The sequence below is a fragment of the Camelus ferus genome, chromosome 32 (genome assembly GCF_009834535.1).
Source record: "Camelus ferus isolate YT-003-E chromosome 32, BCGSAC_Cfer_1.0, whole genome shotgun sequence".
In the NCBI taxonomy this organism is placed as follows: domain Eukaryota; kingdom Metazoa; phylum Chordata; class Mammalia; order Artiodactyla; family Camelidae; genus Camelus; species Camelus ferus.
Window position 1 is genome coordinate 5,385,587 of NC_045727.1, and position 15,048 is coordinate 5,400,634.

Below are 15,048 nucleotides of genomic sequence, written 5' to 3' on the forward strand. Positions count from 1 at the left end.
GGGATTTCAAAATTGTAGAATAGATAAACAAGATTATACTGTATAGCACAGGGAAATATATACAAGATCTTATGGTAGCTCACAGAGAAAAAAATGTGACAATGAATATATATACGTCCATGTATAACTGAAAAATTGTGCTCTACACTGGAATTTGACACAACATTGTAAAATGATTATAAATCAATAAAAAATGTTTAAAAAAATAAAAAATAATAATGTGGTACAAAAGGGGATGCAGTAAAAAGTGAGGTCCCCCTCCTACTTCACACCTTTAATTCCTCTCCCCAGAGGTAACCACCGTCAAAGCTTTTGTGTCATCTTCTGGAAATTTTCTGTGCACGTAAAGACAGAGAAACTGAGTAGGATGGTGGTTAAGGACAAGGACTGCCTGGTCCAAATCCTGGCCCTGCTGCTTATCAGCTATGTGAAGCTTGGGCAAGTTACTTAGTCTTTCTGAGCCTCAGTTTCCTCATCTGTAAAATGGGGTTAATAAAACTAAGTACCTACTTTATATAATTGTGAGGATTAAACGGCAATCTATGTAAAGCATTTAGTAAATTCTCTGGCACATGGTTATCCAATAAATACACACAAACACTGGATCCTTTCTGGCAGACACTGGGGTAGAATTTTGCTGTCACAAACAATGCTGCAAGACACATCCTTGTCCACTTGTCATCAGGCACAAGTGCAAGAATCTCTGTGGGGTAAGTTCCTGGCGGAGAAATTTCTGGGTCAAACAGTAGTGCCCTTGTAATTTCAGTTAATTTGGGGATGAGCAAATCCTCGCAGCAGGCAGGGAAGAGGAAAAGAGGTCCACAAGGCAGTGAGGATGTGGGAGAAGCAAGATGTGTGATGTTCTGTCTCTGAGGTCCAGGGAGGGCCATGCCTGCCCCAGTAACCTGGAGGATGCAACAGCTCCCCAGGCCCCTGGCCAGGCAGATGGAGGGTTTAATTTTATCCAGATTGTCCCCATAAAGGTTTTATAGGGAATTGATGGACTGGATTAGAGGAGCAGGAGCCCCTAATGACCAACGGCTGCTAAACAAAATGCTGAAGCTGAACCCTTTTCCTTTGGCACCATCCGCCATTGCAGCATTCAAGCTCTGAGCGGGACCCTTTGGATGCCAAAGGCACTTCAGGAGGCCAACTGCGTATGCCTTCTTTGAACATCCTTCTAAGTCCCAGGTGTCCCGGAGGAAGTGAGAGCAAGGAGTCAAGGACACAGGTTTAGGGGGTAAGACAAAAGGTCTTTGCTGTGATTACTGTGTGACTTTGGGCAAGCCATTTCCCTGAGAATAATGGGACCCATCTTCATGGGGTTGTTGTGAGGACTAAATGAAGTCAAATACATGAAATGCTCAGTACAGTGCCTGGCACATAGTGAGAGCTTTAATGAATGGGAGCCCAGGACAAAGATGAAGAAGAAAGACAGCTACTCTGGATCCCTCCCTAGAAAACCCTGGGGAAAAAGTACAAAGTTGTAGCTTCCCACTCTCCCTCACCTTATGGGAGCATTTTAGCAGTTGCCCCAATCACCTCTTAGGGAATCTCCAGATTTCCGTCTGTGAAATGGGTTGCGTGATTTATGTTTCCGAGGAAGCCTTAAAGGCCTCACTGGAGCTGATACTCGGTTTCGTGTCTGATCCAAAAGGGCGAATTGAGGGTGGGAACCCTCCGATGGGAAGGAGAGGAAGAGATCAAAGGCAGTTTCCCATCCACCTCCCATCCCTCCCATTCCCCCATTCCTCCGTTTATCTGATCTGAGACCCACTCCGAGATTTGCAACAGCAAATCCCGCATTGATCCAGGCGGTACCTGAATCAGTTGAGAGCACAGGCTCGGGGGCAGAGATCAGGATTAGACTCTTGCAGCGTGAGCTTTGCGCCTGTGTAAGCTCGCCTCTCAGAGCCGCAGCCCCCTTCCGCAGCTGGAAGTGGGGTGATGATAGCTCGAAGCGACTGACGGTGAGCCGGGCGCCGCGTTCGGGACACACGCCCGCCGCCGCCCAGCGGGTCTCGCGGCCCGGGAGGCAGCCACCGTCCGCGCCCGCGCGGGCGGATTCCCCCGCGGCCTCCCGCGCCGCGCGACAGGGACCCGGGTGATTGCAAACAGCCGCCGGCCTCATTACGAGACGTGTAATTAGCGGCTGGCGGAGCGGGAGCCCACACAGGCTAATTACCGCGGGGAGCGGGCTGCGCCGCCGGCACCGCCCACCCCGGCCGCCCGCCGGGCCAGCAACTGCACCCTCGCAGGGCCGGCAGGCAGGGGGCCGGGTCTGGTCCGAGGAGGGGAGGAGCACTGAATCATTCACTCAGAACATCATTTACTGTGCATTCACTGTGCCAGGGGGTTGCCCACGTTATCATGTTTAAATCTCCTTTGGACCCATGAGGGAGGAACCATTATTATCCTATTGCACAGACGAGGAAACTGAGATCTGGAGAGGAGAATTAACCGCCCCGACAGCAAGTGGCTAGTAAACGACGGAAAGAAGATCTAACCCACATCTGCCTCGGAGTCGGATGGCCGGAGATTCAAATTCTAATCCTGCTCCTTCCTGGATGTGTGATTTTGGTCACAGCCCCAAATGCATCTGTAAAATGGGCCGGGTGTTAGGGGAGTTATTTCAGAGATGGGAGGGGGAGGGGAAGCTCAAAGGAGACTTTCTCGCACTACGAGCCTCTGACGCCCCCTGCTGGCCAAAGGAGGACACTGGCAAGACCGTTTTTTGGATAATGAGGTTCCTGGGTGAGGAGAAAAAAAAACACTGGTCCCTCAGCAGGGCCACTGTTCTCCCTCCTCAGCATCCCTCATTTATTAAAAAAAATTTTTTTTTACAATGTTAACAGCTCCCTAAAAGCATCCCTCCTTTAAGGTGTTGAAGAGAGAGAGATGGGAAAATTGAGAACTCATTCTAAATCTTGCAAATAACTGGTGAAGACTGCTTCCCTTCATGGACCTTACAGAGCCAGCCAAGTCCTTGACTACAAATAGTCAGCGATGGGTATAAAGAGCTAGTTGCAAGGCTGGGCATCAAAGTGCTGGGAATAACAAGGAAATCTGGAACAGATTTGGACATCCATCATGGGAATATTGACCAGTTTAGCAGTGGCACATCCAAACAATGCTGTCTGGGGCAGCTGAAAAATAACCTTGTAGAACAGCTGACATGAAAATATAGTCAGGGGAGGGTATAGCTCAGTGGTAGCGTGCATACTCAGCATGCACAAGGTCCTGGGTTCAATTCCCAGTACCTCCAAATAAGTAAGTAAATAAATAAATAACAAACAAACAAACCTAGTTACCTCTCCCTGCCAAAAAAAAAAAAAGAGAAAAAGAAAATATAGTCAAATAACAAGAATGAAACTCACAGACATTATGTTGAGAGAAAGGAGCCAGACACACACACACACGCTGTTGGATATTTATATTTATATAAATTTCAAGAACAGGCAGACCTAATCTATCATGAAAGATGTCAGAATAGACTACATCTGGGAAGGTTTCTGACTGAGGAGAGGGCATAGGAACCTTCTTGGGCCCTGGAAATGCTCTATCTCTTAATCTGAGCAGTGGTTACAAAAGTCTATATGTAAAAATTCATTGAGCTGTACACTTAACATGCACTTTACGTATGTTTATGCCTCATTAAGACAGTTTTTTTTAAAGATATTTAAGCAGAAAAAAAAGTACTAAACAGTATGATCTTATTCTTTAAAAGAAAATAAAAGGACAAATACAATTTAACATCTGGCAGTAGTCCTCATCTCATACTTTTTTGTCTCAGGACCCCTTTTCAGCCTTATTAAATTATTGAGGATCCCACAGAGCTTTAGCTTTTTGGAATATATTGATACTATGTTTATTAAAACTGAGACATGTTGGAAACACAATACACAATTCTGTTAGCTGTCAGAGCAATAATGTTAGCACACATCACATGGCCTCTGGAGAACTTCACTGTCCACTCTGAGAGAGTGAAAATGGCAAATAACATCTTAGTATTATTGCGAAAGTAATTTGACCTTGGGGACTCCCTGAAAGAGTCTCAGAAAACCCAGTGGTTCCTGGAGCTCACTTAAAAACCACTGGCACAGGAGGAAAAATGACAGGAAAAAACTCACTACATGATAAATTGTTCTCTCCCAGTGCTGGAATTATAATTTATTTTTATTTGGTTCTTTGTGTATTCCTGTTTTAAAAAATAGAAAATAAAATGACCACGGATTGTTCTTGCAAACAAAAAATGAGACAGTACACCTGACTCCATAAGATTGTTGAAAGGCACAAATAGTAATAATATATTTGGCCATAGGGAAAAATTAAAAAGAAAAGACCTCCTGAATATAAGACATGACATCATAAAACTCCTGGAAGAGAACACAGGCAAAACATTCTCTGACATAAATTGTAACAATATTTTCTTAGATCAGTCTCCCAAGGCAAAAGAAATAAAACCAGAATTTTAAAATGGGACCTAATCAAACTTAAAAGCTTATGCACAGCAAAAGAAACCATAAACAAAATAAAAAGATAACCTAGAGAATGGAAGAAAATGTAACTGACAAAGGGTTCATTTCCAAAATATACTAACAGCTCATACAATTCAATAGCAAAAAACAACCCAGTCAAAAAATAGGCAGAAGCCCAAAATAGACATTTCTCCAAGGAAGACATACAGATGGCCAACAGGCACATGAAAAGATGCTTAACATCGCTAATTTTTAGAGAAATAAAAATCAAAACTACAATGAATGGAACCAACCTAAATGTCCATTGACAGATGACTGGATAAAGAAGTTGTGGTGTATTTATACAATGGAATACTACTCTGACATAAAAAAGAATAAAATAATGCCATTTGTAGCAACATGGATGGAGCTGGAGAATGTCATTCTAAGTGAAGTAAGCCAGAAAGAGAAAGAAAAATACCAAATAATATCACTCATGTGTGGAATCTTTAAAAAAAAGGGGGGGGGAGGACACTATGAACTCATCTACAAAACAGAAATAGATTGGCTGACCTAGTAAACAGTCTTATGGTTACCGGGGAAAGGGGGAGGGAGGGATTAAATTTGGGAGTTTGAGATTTACAAATGTTAGCCACTATATATAAAAAAAATAGATTTTTAAAAAGTTTCTTTTGTATAGCACAGGGAACTATGTTCAATTTCTTGTAATAACTTTTAATGGAAAAAATATGAAAACGAATATATGTATGTATATGCATGACTAGGGCATTGCGCTGTACACCAGAGATTGACACATTGTAGTTGACTGTACTTCAATTAAAAAAAATTTTTTAAACTATTAAAAAAATTGGAAAAAAGAACCACAATGAGGAATCACTTCACACCAGTCAGAATGGCCACCATTAACAAGTCTACAAATAATAAACTCTGGGGAGGGTGTAGAGAAAAGGGAAACCTCCTACACTGTTGGTGGGAATGTAAATTGGTGCAGCCACTATGGAGGATCCTTTAAAAATTGAAAATAGAGCTACTATATGATCCAGCAATCTCACTTCTTGGCATACATCCAGAAAAGATGAAAACTCTAATTCAAAAAGATACATGAACCCCAATGTTCAAGCAGCACTATTTACAATGAATTCACAAATGAATTTATTTACAAAACAAACACACAGACAGAAAACAAACTTATGGTTACCAAAGGGGAAAGGGGGTGGGGAGGGATAAATTAGGAGTATGGGATTAACAGATACCCACCACTATATATAAAACAGATAAACAACAAGGATTTATTGTATAGCACAGGGAACTGTATTCAATATCTTGTAATAACCCATAATGATGAAAAAATATATATATATGTCTGAATGACTTTGCTGTACACCTGAAACTAATGCAAATTATAAATCAACTGTACTTCAATTTAAAATTTAAAATAATTACTTGATTAAACCGAGCTATAAACTAAAAATAAGGGTCCAGTTTCCCCTGTGTCAATCCCTGGTCTGTTAGGGCAACGTCTTGCCCTCAAAACTTCCACTGTCCAGTTTGGAGAGAAAATGTTAAGTGCACACATGACTGTGTCACAAGGTAATAGAAGGTAAACGTCCCGGAGACTCCAAATGCCGAGCATCTGCGTCCTACACAGTATTGCAAACTCCGGCGCGGGTCACAACCCACCCGTCACAGACACAAGTGGAGCTCAGCCCCCAAGTTAAATGACCGTGGGTCTGAGCAGGACGTGCGCGCTCCGCAAGCTGAGAAGGGCGGAGCCCGGATACTGACACGGGGCTCCTCCTACACTCTAGCTCCGCCTCCCTCTCTGAATGGCTGCTAGGCCAACTTCCCATTGGCCGCCCGCTAGAAGGCAGATTTCCGGTTTGCTCATCGGGCCGCTGAACGCGGAGGCGGCCATGGTGCGGTTCAAACACAGGTAAGCAGCTTCTTGCCCAGTTCCGGCGGCCCTGGCCCCGGCCCCGACCCCGGCCCCGACCCCGACCCCGCCTTCATCTCCCTCTCGCCCGCCGCAGGTACCTACTCTGCGAAGTGGTGTCGGACGACCCCCGCTGCCGCCTGAGTCTGGAGGATCGAGTGCTGGGCGGCCTGGTACGGGACACGATCGCCCGCGTGCACGGCACTTTCGGCGCGGCTGCGTGCTCCATCGGCTTCGCAGGTGCGAGGGTGCCGTGGAACTGGGCGGGGCGGGGGCCAAAGGGCGGGGAGAGAAGGAAGGGGCACGAGCTGTCAAGCCCTGTGCATCATCCCCTGTAAGAAGTCGTCCTCTTTAGGCGTCTCGGACCCTGAGCCCGAGGTCTGGGCGTGTCCAAAATTAGGTGGAGAGCCGAGAGCAGCAGGCAATGGTACTTTGGGCAAGAATCCCCTGTACCTGTTTGATATGTGTATATTGGGGGTTGTGATTGATTTAATAGGATGGTGAGAGTCAAATAAGGTTAGCCCTGTATAGTTCTGAGTAAATTATTTGCCTGGTTACATTGACATCATATGGAAAAAATAAGTCAAAATTACTCCTGAAAATTAAAAAAAAAAAAAAGGTATGTGTGTATATAAACGCAAGTGGCCCTCTCGACAGCCACACTATCTAAATTCATTCCCTCTTCTACCATATGCCGGAAACTGAATCCTGGAGGAGACAGTGCACACAGGCACAACTCTCCTATGTCAGGTGAGACTCAACTGGCTGCTACAAGAACCTACGTAGCCCAGATGCAGAACGATTTGTTTTTCAGTCAAGTGTATTGACTAGTCAGTGGGTTAGAAGAGCATTTTAAACTCTAAATTTATTCATCAGTTCTGAGCGGCTTGCAAGGCACTGGATGATGTTTATCCTTCTTCCATAAAGGTCTTTGGTAAATTTTGTTTTGCCTTCAGGAATCAGATTTTACTCAGTGATGCATCCCAAGTCCCACAGCCTTCAATAGTCTCTGGCACATGCCTCTCAGTTACCCTAAGGTTTTAAATCTTCTCCTGGGAATCCAAAGTTTCCCAAAATGATCTTTTTTTTTTTCCTCACTGTAGTGCGATATCTCAATGCCTATACCGGAATAGTGCTACTTCGATGCCGAAAGGAATTCTACCGACTGGTGTGGTCAGCTCTTCCCTTCATCACATGCTTGGAGAACAAAGGACACCGTTACCCGTGTTTCCTCAACACCTTACATGTCGGAGGTAGGGGTCCATGTGATGTGGCCACTGGTTTCCAATAGGTAATAGGTTCAGAGTTCAGTCTCTAGTAGTGGGTAGGTCTTCCTGCTCTCCTCCCAAGAACAAGATACCTTTCCTTAGCTCGGAACGACTTTGAGGCAGATACCTTTCACAAGCTGACCACAAAGCTCTTTCATGTGCCAGGTACAATTAGAACATGTCAGAAGTTCCTGATTCAGTACAACAGGAGACAGCTGTTGATCTTGTTGCAGAACTGCACTGATGAAGGTGAGCCACACTAGCCCAGTGCCTACTGAGCACTGCCTGCCTCCTCCTCCCGCTGAATGAGGTCACTCCCAAAGACGTCTTTAATCACCCGTGTTCTTTCTCCAGGAGAGCGGGAAGCTATCCAGAAGTCTGTCACAAGAAGCTGTTTCCTGGAGGAGGAATCAGCTGGGGAGGAGCTTTCAGATAGTGGTGGTGAGGAGGCTGCTGGGGCAATGGAGTGAACCTCTGCAGGCTGCACTGTGCCCAAGCCTCGGGGTCCACTTCTTGCAACAGGACGTTCTAGAAGGCAGCAGCGTCTTCTACAATTCTCAAACTGAAGGACTAGTGACCAGAAGTCAAGTTACCAGTTCAGAAAGGGCTTATTTGCTTAAAACTAACTGAAGACACCTTTACCCACCATTGCCTGGTTAAGTGGTTCTGCAGGTTGTGAACCCCCTATAGTTATAGACATCTTTGTATCTATTTGCCTGGCTGAGAGCAGGTTTAATAAATGTATTTGGCTTCTGTAGCATTTAGCCTGCATATGAATGAAGTTCATGCTTGGCCAAGTCTACCCCTAGCCTTGGTGAAAAGACCGGCTCTCTATGTGGTACTAGATGCAAGCCTCACAGTTGAGACCCTGTACCCCCAGCCCCTGGGACGGGCCCTAAGCCAGCCAGATTTTTTAGAGTAGTAGCAGTTTTAGTGAGACACAGCAGCTAAACTGGCACAGATCTGTAGCTGGTCTCAATACTTACCCATTCGACCTTAAAAATACCGGCTACCTCGCCAATATTTAATCAGGTAACCTGACAAAAATGCAGTTCTTGCACTCCTGAGTCAGGAAAAAAACTACCCTCACCTGACCTCGTTATTACACAGCCAAGCAGCAGCTGCCAGCCTGTGGCAGTTTTCTGCAGTTCTACCCTCCCCTGCTGCCTTGTACTGGCCTGGCACCTGAGGCAGGCGAGACTGCCATATCCACAGGAATCAGGAGGGACCAGAGACTTGGGATCAGTTTTGATCTGCTACTTAAAGTAAAAGACATTTTGAATATCAATTTTCTCCTCAAAAAAATGGATGTCACTCAAAGTCTCTTTCTCTTACACATTCAATAAAGATTTGTAATTTTTGCTTCACGTGCCCCCTCATCTACCCAGGAGAGTTCCTGACCCAGGACTTCTGAACCTCTTCCCTTTAAGAATGGCAAGTTAGAGCGAAGCCCAGCTTGAGAACCCTTTAGGCCTGACACTAGGAAAGGCATTACTCCAGGGGAGCAGAGTTGCTCAAGCTCACGAAAGCTGTTACTTTAACTTAAAGTATTGTACATCTAGCTGACCTATAATAATCTTAAAGAAACCAGAAAGCTCACAATGCTTGTGCAAGTGATTTATTGCAACTATTTGCCTTCATATTCTATTACACCTAGAGGTCACTTTATTAAGCAACAAAATAACTCACATCACTCAAATTCAGCTCAAACCAATGCATAAAACTACTCTAGAAAACAGGGAGGCAGTGGGCAACCCACACTGCTCTTTGAACCTGTCCTGCTCTGCCTCCTGGTGTGACAGACTCCTCTGTTCCTATAATTCAGGCCACTGTCTCTTGAAACAAGCTTGATCTAAAGGTTGCCAGGGCTTCCTTAGTCAGTGACAGTTACAGCTTTCCTTGCCAAACAGAAGCCACATTAGGAGGCAGAACTGTCCACCATCACACATGCTAGTGCAACCCAGATCTGACACCACAGCCTGGCTTTTGTCAGAAGAAAAACTGCAATTCAAGCTGGGTGTCCTAAATCCATTTTATTCCCATCCCTGTTTCTTTAACAAGAGAATGGAACAGATAGAAAAGATCCAAATGTGTTTAAAAGACACGCCAATAAGGTGTGCTGAAAGCGTGATGCTCTCACACATGATGTCACAGCAGAGCACTGAACACTCTGGGCTGGGCTAGGCTGCTCCAAGGGATGCTGGAGGGACTCAAACTTACTCTGAGTTGAGAAAAACTAATTACACGTGGGTCAAAAAGACTAACCTGGCAACAAACTAAAAACCTTGGCAGGAAGAGATCTCTTGTGCGTGTCAATACTTTATTTTGGTGTAAAGATGGGAAGCTGGAAAATACACTGCATTTAAAATTTTCTTGGTTCCCCCTCACACTGTGGAAACCCCCTCCCCCCAGAGCTAATCTGTTCAAACTCAAATACTTAAAAATTACAGCAGCAAAACAAAAGCGCACAAAAAAAGAAAACCAGATGGAGAAGGTAGCCTGGGCCAGTAGTGTCACTTAGTGTGGACGACTGAGGTGCTGAACAGGAGCTTCTGTTTCTGTTTTTTCCTTTTCTTTCCTCCTTTCTCTTCTAAACAGAAAACAGAAAGAGCTTAGCTTAGAATGCCATCCTCTTGTCTCCCGGCCAGTTTTCATTACTGAGAGTCAGAGAGGCAGTTAGAAGTGCACGCTCTGGAGCTGGACTGTCTGGATTCAGATACCAGTCCTTCCGTACCCTGAGCCTCTGTCTGCAGGCACGGCACTTACATCCCTAGACCAGTTTCTCGTCTGTGATGTGAGTTATACCCATTTTAATATGGGTATTGGGAGAATAAAATTAACACAATGCTAGGCATACGGGAAGCACACCATCAACGTCAGTGTTGTTCCCACCTAGTCATGAACACCAGAGTGGGGTGGGCCTCAAGCCTATCTCCACCCATTAGCCACCCTCACCAACTCAGGATTCTTAAATCTATCCTCCACCACTGTGTCTTAAGACGGTTTAAAAAGAACTCCTCAGAATTTCACATCAAGGCCTCAAGGATTTACCTGAGTGGCAAAAGGGTGCTATATCTGACAATGTGAGTTGACACTAGAATGTGAGCCGAGAGGGTCGGAGGGAAAAGTGCCGACTGATGAGTGACATCTGCCACTGGACCCAGGAGGGAATGACACCTGAGCTGAGCACCCCACTTCTGTGCCTTTACCAGAGAGGGGATCTGAAGTAGCTGGCGTGTCCAGTTTCATGAAGGCTGCTTCAATAGCTTGGCTGAAGGAATTCTGGAAACTGGGCACAGGAACACGGTCTGAGTTATCACTCTCGCCATCGCTGTCCGCAGGGGCAGGAGGAACTAAGCTGTTTTCATCTAGAAAAATACCAGTGTTAAAATTGCAGATAACTCCAGAGCCTTTTACTTTCTGAAAGGGGCCAAATTTCCCCTTAACCAGAAGGCCATTCTCACCTTTCTTTGGAGCAGTTTTGGGCCACACATCTGCTTTTGCTTTTCCAACTCTCAACATCTGCCAAGGAGGGAAAGGGGGGGAAAAAGAATTTAAGTAAATGACCTTTTCTTTTCCAGACTTCTGCCTTGACATTAGCTGCTTAGAGAGACAAAGAATCAACTACCACCTCTGCAAAAAAGATTTTCTAGATACTTCTCTCCTTAACACATTGTTTTGGTCATGTCCTCGATATCCTGACCAATGGAACTGGCAGTGAAACCCACAAAGTGGGAAACCAGAGCTGTTTCATTCCTCAGGAAACAGGAAAAGAATATTGCAAAGGCAGCACAAGAGATTCATACTTAGATTCTCAAGCTGGGAATCTTGTCTTTGTGTCATTCCCTGCTTCTGACAGGGCTTTCCTACTGTTCTTGAGACCCCTAAAATCATCAACCTCTTGGAATAAGGAGTGTGCAGGACCCTCCAATTTTAAAACAAACCAGCTAGCTATCAAATCTCAGCTATTCAAGGCCATGAAAAGCAACTTAACTTTACCCTGAAACTGCTCCACAGCCCTTGTAATTACCTTTTAGTCTTTGCTTTTCCAATAGATCCTTAATTATTAACTTTTAGATCCAGCCACAGCCTAGATTCCAGCAAGTACACAATAAAATGAGAACAATCTCTCCTGCCCCTGAGTGAGTTTTTCATCTCACTTGGCCAAGGCCAGCTTTGTAACTGCCGAGGGCCACTCTAAGTCCCACTTGCCAGACACAAGAGGCCACTCAGAGCCTGGGGAATTTTATTCCTGGAAAAACACCAAGAGACAAGCCCCACAAGATTCCAGTAGGAATGCCTGTCACAGTATGTGTCCCAAAGTGAGGCTTCAATGTTACACAAGATGAGTTCAAACAGCAGATGTTGATTTCACTGACAACCATTCTTCACTGAGCACCACTTTGACGATCTGCTCCTTTGGTCCCTGGGAGTTTGGGGTCTAACAGCATGACATCCGAATCACCTTACTCTTAGAAGTTCATTGAAATACATCACCTGTACTTTATTCTTGCCAAAAATGTTTAAATGTTTAACCTGAATCCACTTATAAAGAAACGACGAGACAAATCCAAACTATAGGACAATCTATAAAATAACTGGGCTGGGTGCTTCAAAAATATCCATGCCACAGGCAAAAAAACAAACAGAAGCCTGAGAAACTGTTATGTTTGTTTTCTGGGTGTTTTGTTTTGTTTTGGGGGTGAGGTAATCAGGTTTTTTATTTATTTAATGGAGATACTGGGGATTGAACCCAGGACCTTGTGCCTAGCATGCACTCTACCACTGAGCTGTACCTCGACCCCTTGTTGGAACTGTTATGGGTCAAAGGAAACTGAAGAGATGACAAACTAAATGCAGATAATAATCTTTGATTAGACTGACTGAAAAGAATACAGGATACTGAGACAAATGGGAAAACAGAAATCTTTGCTTAGATAATATTAAATCAGGTAATGTCTTTGATGTGATACCGATATTTGTGGTTATACAGGAGAATATCATTTTGGAGGAATGTATTTTCCAAGAATTTAGTGGTGAAGCGTCATTCATGAGGTCTGTAACTTATCTTCAACGCAGAAAAAAGAGAAAGTAAATACAGCAAAATAGTAACCACTGGTGAATCTAGGTGAAGGATATGAGTGTTCATTATACTATTCTTTCAACCTTTTAAGTTTGACGTTTTTAAAAATATAAAGTTGAAAAAAGCAATGGCAGTAAAACCTAGCTAAAAAAAAAAAAAAACAACCTAGGCACTGACCTAATTCCTGGGAACCACTTGCTTATAACCCCTGAAGCCTAGCAGTTCATTTTCAGGATTGCTCACAATTATTTCATCCTCCTTGACTTCAAGGACTCTCCTCACCAAAGTTCAATTCCTGCTTATTTCTCAGAACAAACTGCCATTTGTATGTGAGAAACATCCATATCAACTGCTGTAAAGAACTGTTAAGCTAATGATTCCAAACTAGCCCCAAAGAAGTTAACACCAACTTCTTCTTATGAGGGTGCTTGTCCAGCTGTCTGTCCATCTTCCTCAGTTATCTGAATGCAGGAATGCTGAGTGTTTGCTTGTTGTTTTAAAGACTAATAGTGATTTGACATCAAATCTCACTAGCCTAGTTTCCCTCCAACCTAGCTCCCCAAGAAAGCTGGTTTGGCTAGTTACCAGATAACCAAGACAACCTTTCCCTTCCCAAAGTGAAGAGGAATGGATTATTGTATGTAACAGATACCACCTGAATCAGAGATCCTAGAACCCAGGGACCAGTTAAAGTTGACTGACCTATTCCCAGCCCCTAGAACAGTGCTCAGTTCACAAGTATCTAATGATGTGTTAAATAATTAAAACTCTGATTCTCCCTCAGCTACTCTTGGCTTCTTTCCTTGATAAGTCTACAGCAATATCTGAGACTAAATCCATGAGCTTCCCTCTTAAAAAAGAATTCTGGGATTATTAAGACTCAGTGCAACATTAGCCTGTAAGTCTCCCCATCTCCGACAGGGATTTCCAGAAAGAACAAGTAGCAGAGTTCACGTTAAATACCCCTGGGCTGCTTCACAAGCAAAGGATTTACCTGGGCAAAGGAAGGGAAGGGAGAGTCTTCTTCCAGACTCCCAACGCAGAATGAGGGACTGCCCTGACTGGCAGTAGGTGACAGAGGGGTCAGCAGAAAGTCTGAAAGGAAACCAGAAACTTGATTATACAAGTCAAGTTCCAAAGAGTTACTGTCCTGTTAATAAGAGAAGAGATGAACCCTGAATCAAGTCTGGGTAATTACCAACCCTGCCTCAAAAAGCTAACCCTGGTCCGACTTCCACTCTGCCATGTTCTTATAAAACCAAGAACATGGCCTATTATTCACACCAATGATCATTAGAGAGAAAGAAAAGTTTCGGGCTAGAAGGCATAGCAAAATCTATTCCCAGAGTAAGAAAAACCATTTCCAAATCAGCCACCTCTCAAGGTTTAGGTATTGGACTGCGATGGACCAGTTTTATTTGGATGAAAAGGCTCCAAAAAAAAAAAGATAGAAAACAAGGTCAGGACAGCCTTTCTGTTCCATACAGCAGATGTCTATGACCTGGGAATATTCAGTTAGAATCCAAAACACACACATCAACAAAATCCAGCAAGATGCAAGCTTTCCCCCGATACTCCCTAGGTAATAGTCTTCTCCATCCTTTCTAACCTGGAGTTGAACATTTCCCACCTATCAGTCTACCCACTGCCCTGATCACTGCTGGGAAGGAGAGGCCTACTCACTCTCCCAGCAGAGGCCCTTCTGTACGTAGTCAGCTAGGGCCGTGTGGTACTTTTCTTCCTAGGACCATCCGAGTACTCTTGTCTAAATACATCAGAGCCCATAGACCTTCAGGAAAAGTTAGTATATGGAAATACAATCTTTAGATCACAGATGATGTAGTCAATAGTCAACGTTTTGCCATGTTTCTTTGTATAGCAGCTCTCTTCTCAGTTAAACTGAAGAGCATAATGGTTGTGCAGCCCTCAAGATCCAGATTCTAGTCCCAGTCCCTGCCAATAACCAAGTGCCTGACTTAGTCCTGGGCTCCTTATCTGCAAAATGATAGGCATATGATCACAAGGGTCACCAAGAGTTTTAAATATTCTAATCTTGGACACTTTGTTTAAAACGCCTCACAAAAATAAATTTTAAGGATCAAAAACTATCTGCCAATAAATACATACATACATACATACTATCTGCCAGCTAGATGAAGATCAGAAAAGACAGCTCTCTGAAATTATAGTAACTCTTTTTAAGTGTTTAATTTCGTAACACTTTAATATACTCTCTGTACATATCTAAGAAAAAAAAAATTTTAAAAGACTGGAGGCCTCTTTGAA

At 43.9% G+C, this 15,048-nt stretch overlaps 2 protein-coding genes across 2 annotated transcripts in view; one reads left to right on the top strand and one right to left on the bottom strand.

Annotated features, from left to right (window-relative positions):
- The first annotated feature begins 6,332 nt into the window (after window positions 1-6,332).
- On the top strand, window positions 6,333-9,044 carry POP5 (POP5 homolog, ribonuclease P/MRP subunit). The gene is made up of 5 exons (XM_032471465.1): window positions 6,333-6,411; window positions 6,509-6,651; window positions 7,515-7,664; window positions 7,845-7,928; window positions 8,034-9,044. Exons 1-5 carry the CDS (start codon window positions 6,392-6,394, stop codon window positions 8,147-8,149), a joined length of 513 nt encoding a protein of 170 aa, XP_032327356.1. The 5' UTR covers window positions 6,333-6,391; the 3' UTR covers window positions 8,150-9,044.
- Window positions 9,045-9,697: 653 nt separating this feature from the next.
- Window positions 9,698-15,048, bottom strand: part of RNF10 (ring finger protein 10) — a 29,835-nt gene continuing 24,484 nt past the window's right edge. Inside the window, exons 14-17 of the mRNA XM_032471462.1 lie at window positions 13,757-13,857; window positions 11,144-11,201; window positions 10,889-11,047; window positions 9,698-10,269 (exon numbers count right to left, since the gene is read on the bottom strand). Of these exons, the coding sequence (XP_032327353.1) occupies window positions 10,193-10,269; window positions 10,889-11,047; window positions 11,144-11,201; window positions 13,757-13,857 (395 nt within the window). The 3' untranslated portion in view covers window positions 9,698-10,192. The remainder of the gene's footprint in view (window positions 10,270-10,888; window positions 11,048-11,143; window positions 11,202-13,756; window positions 13,858-15,048) is intronic.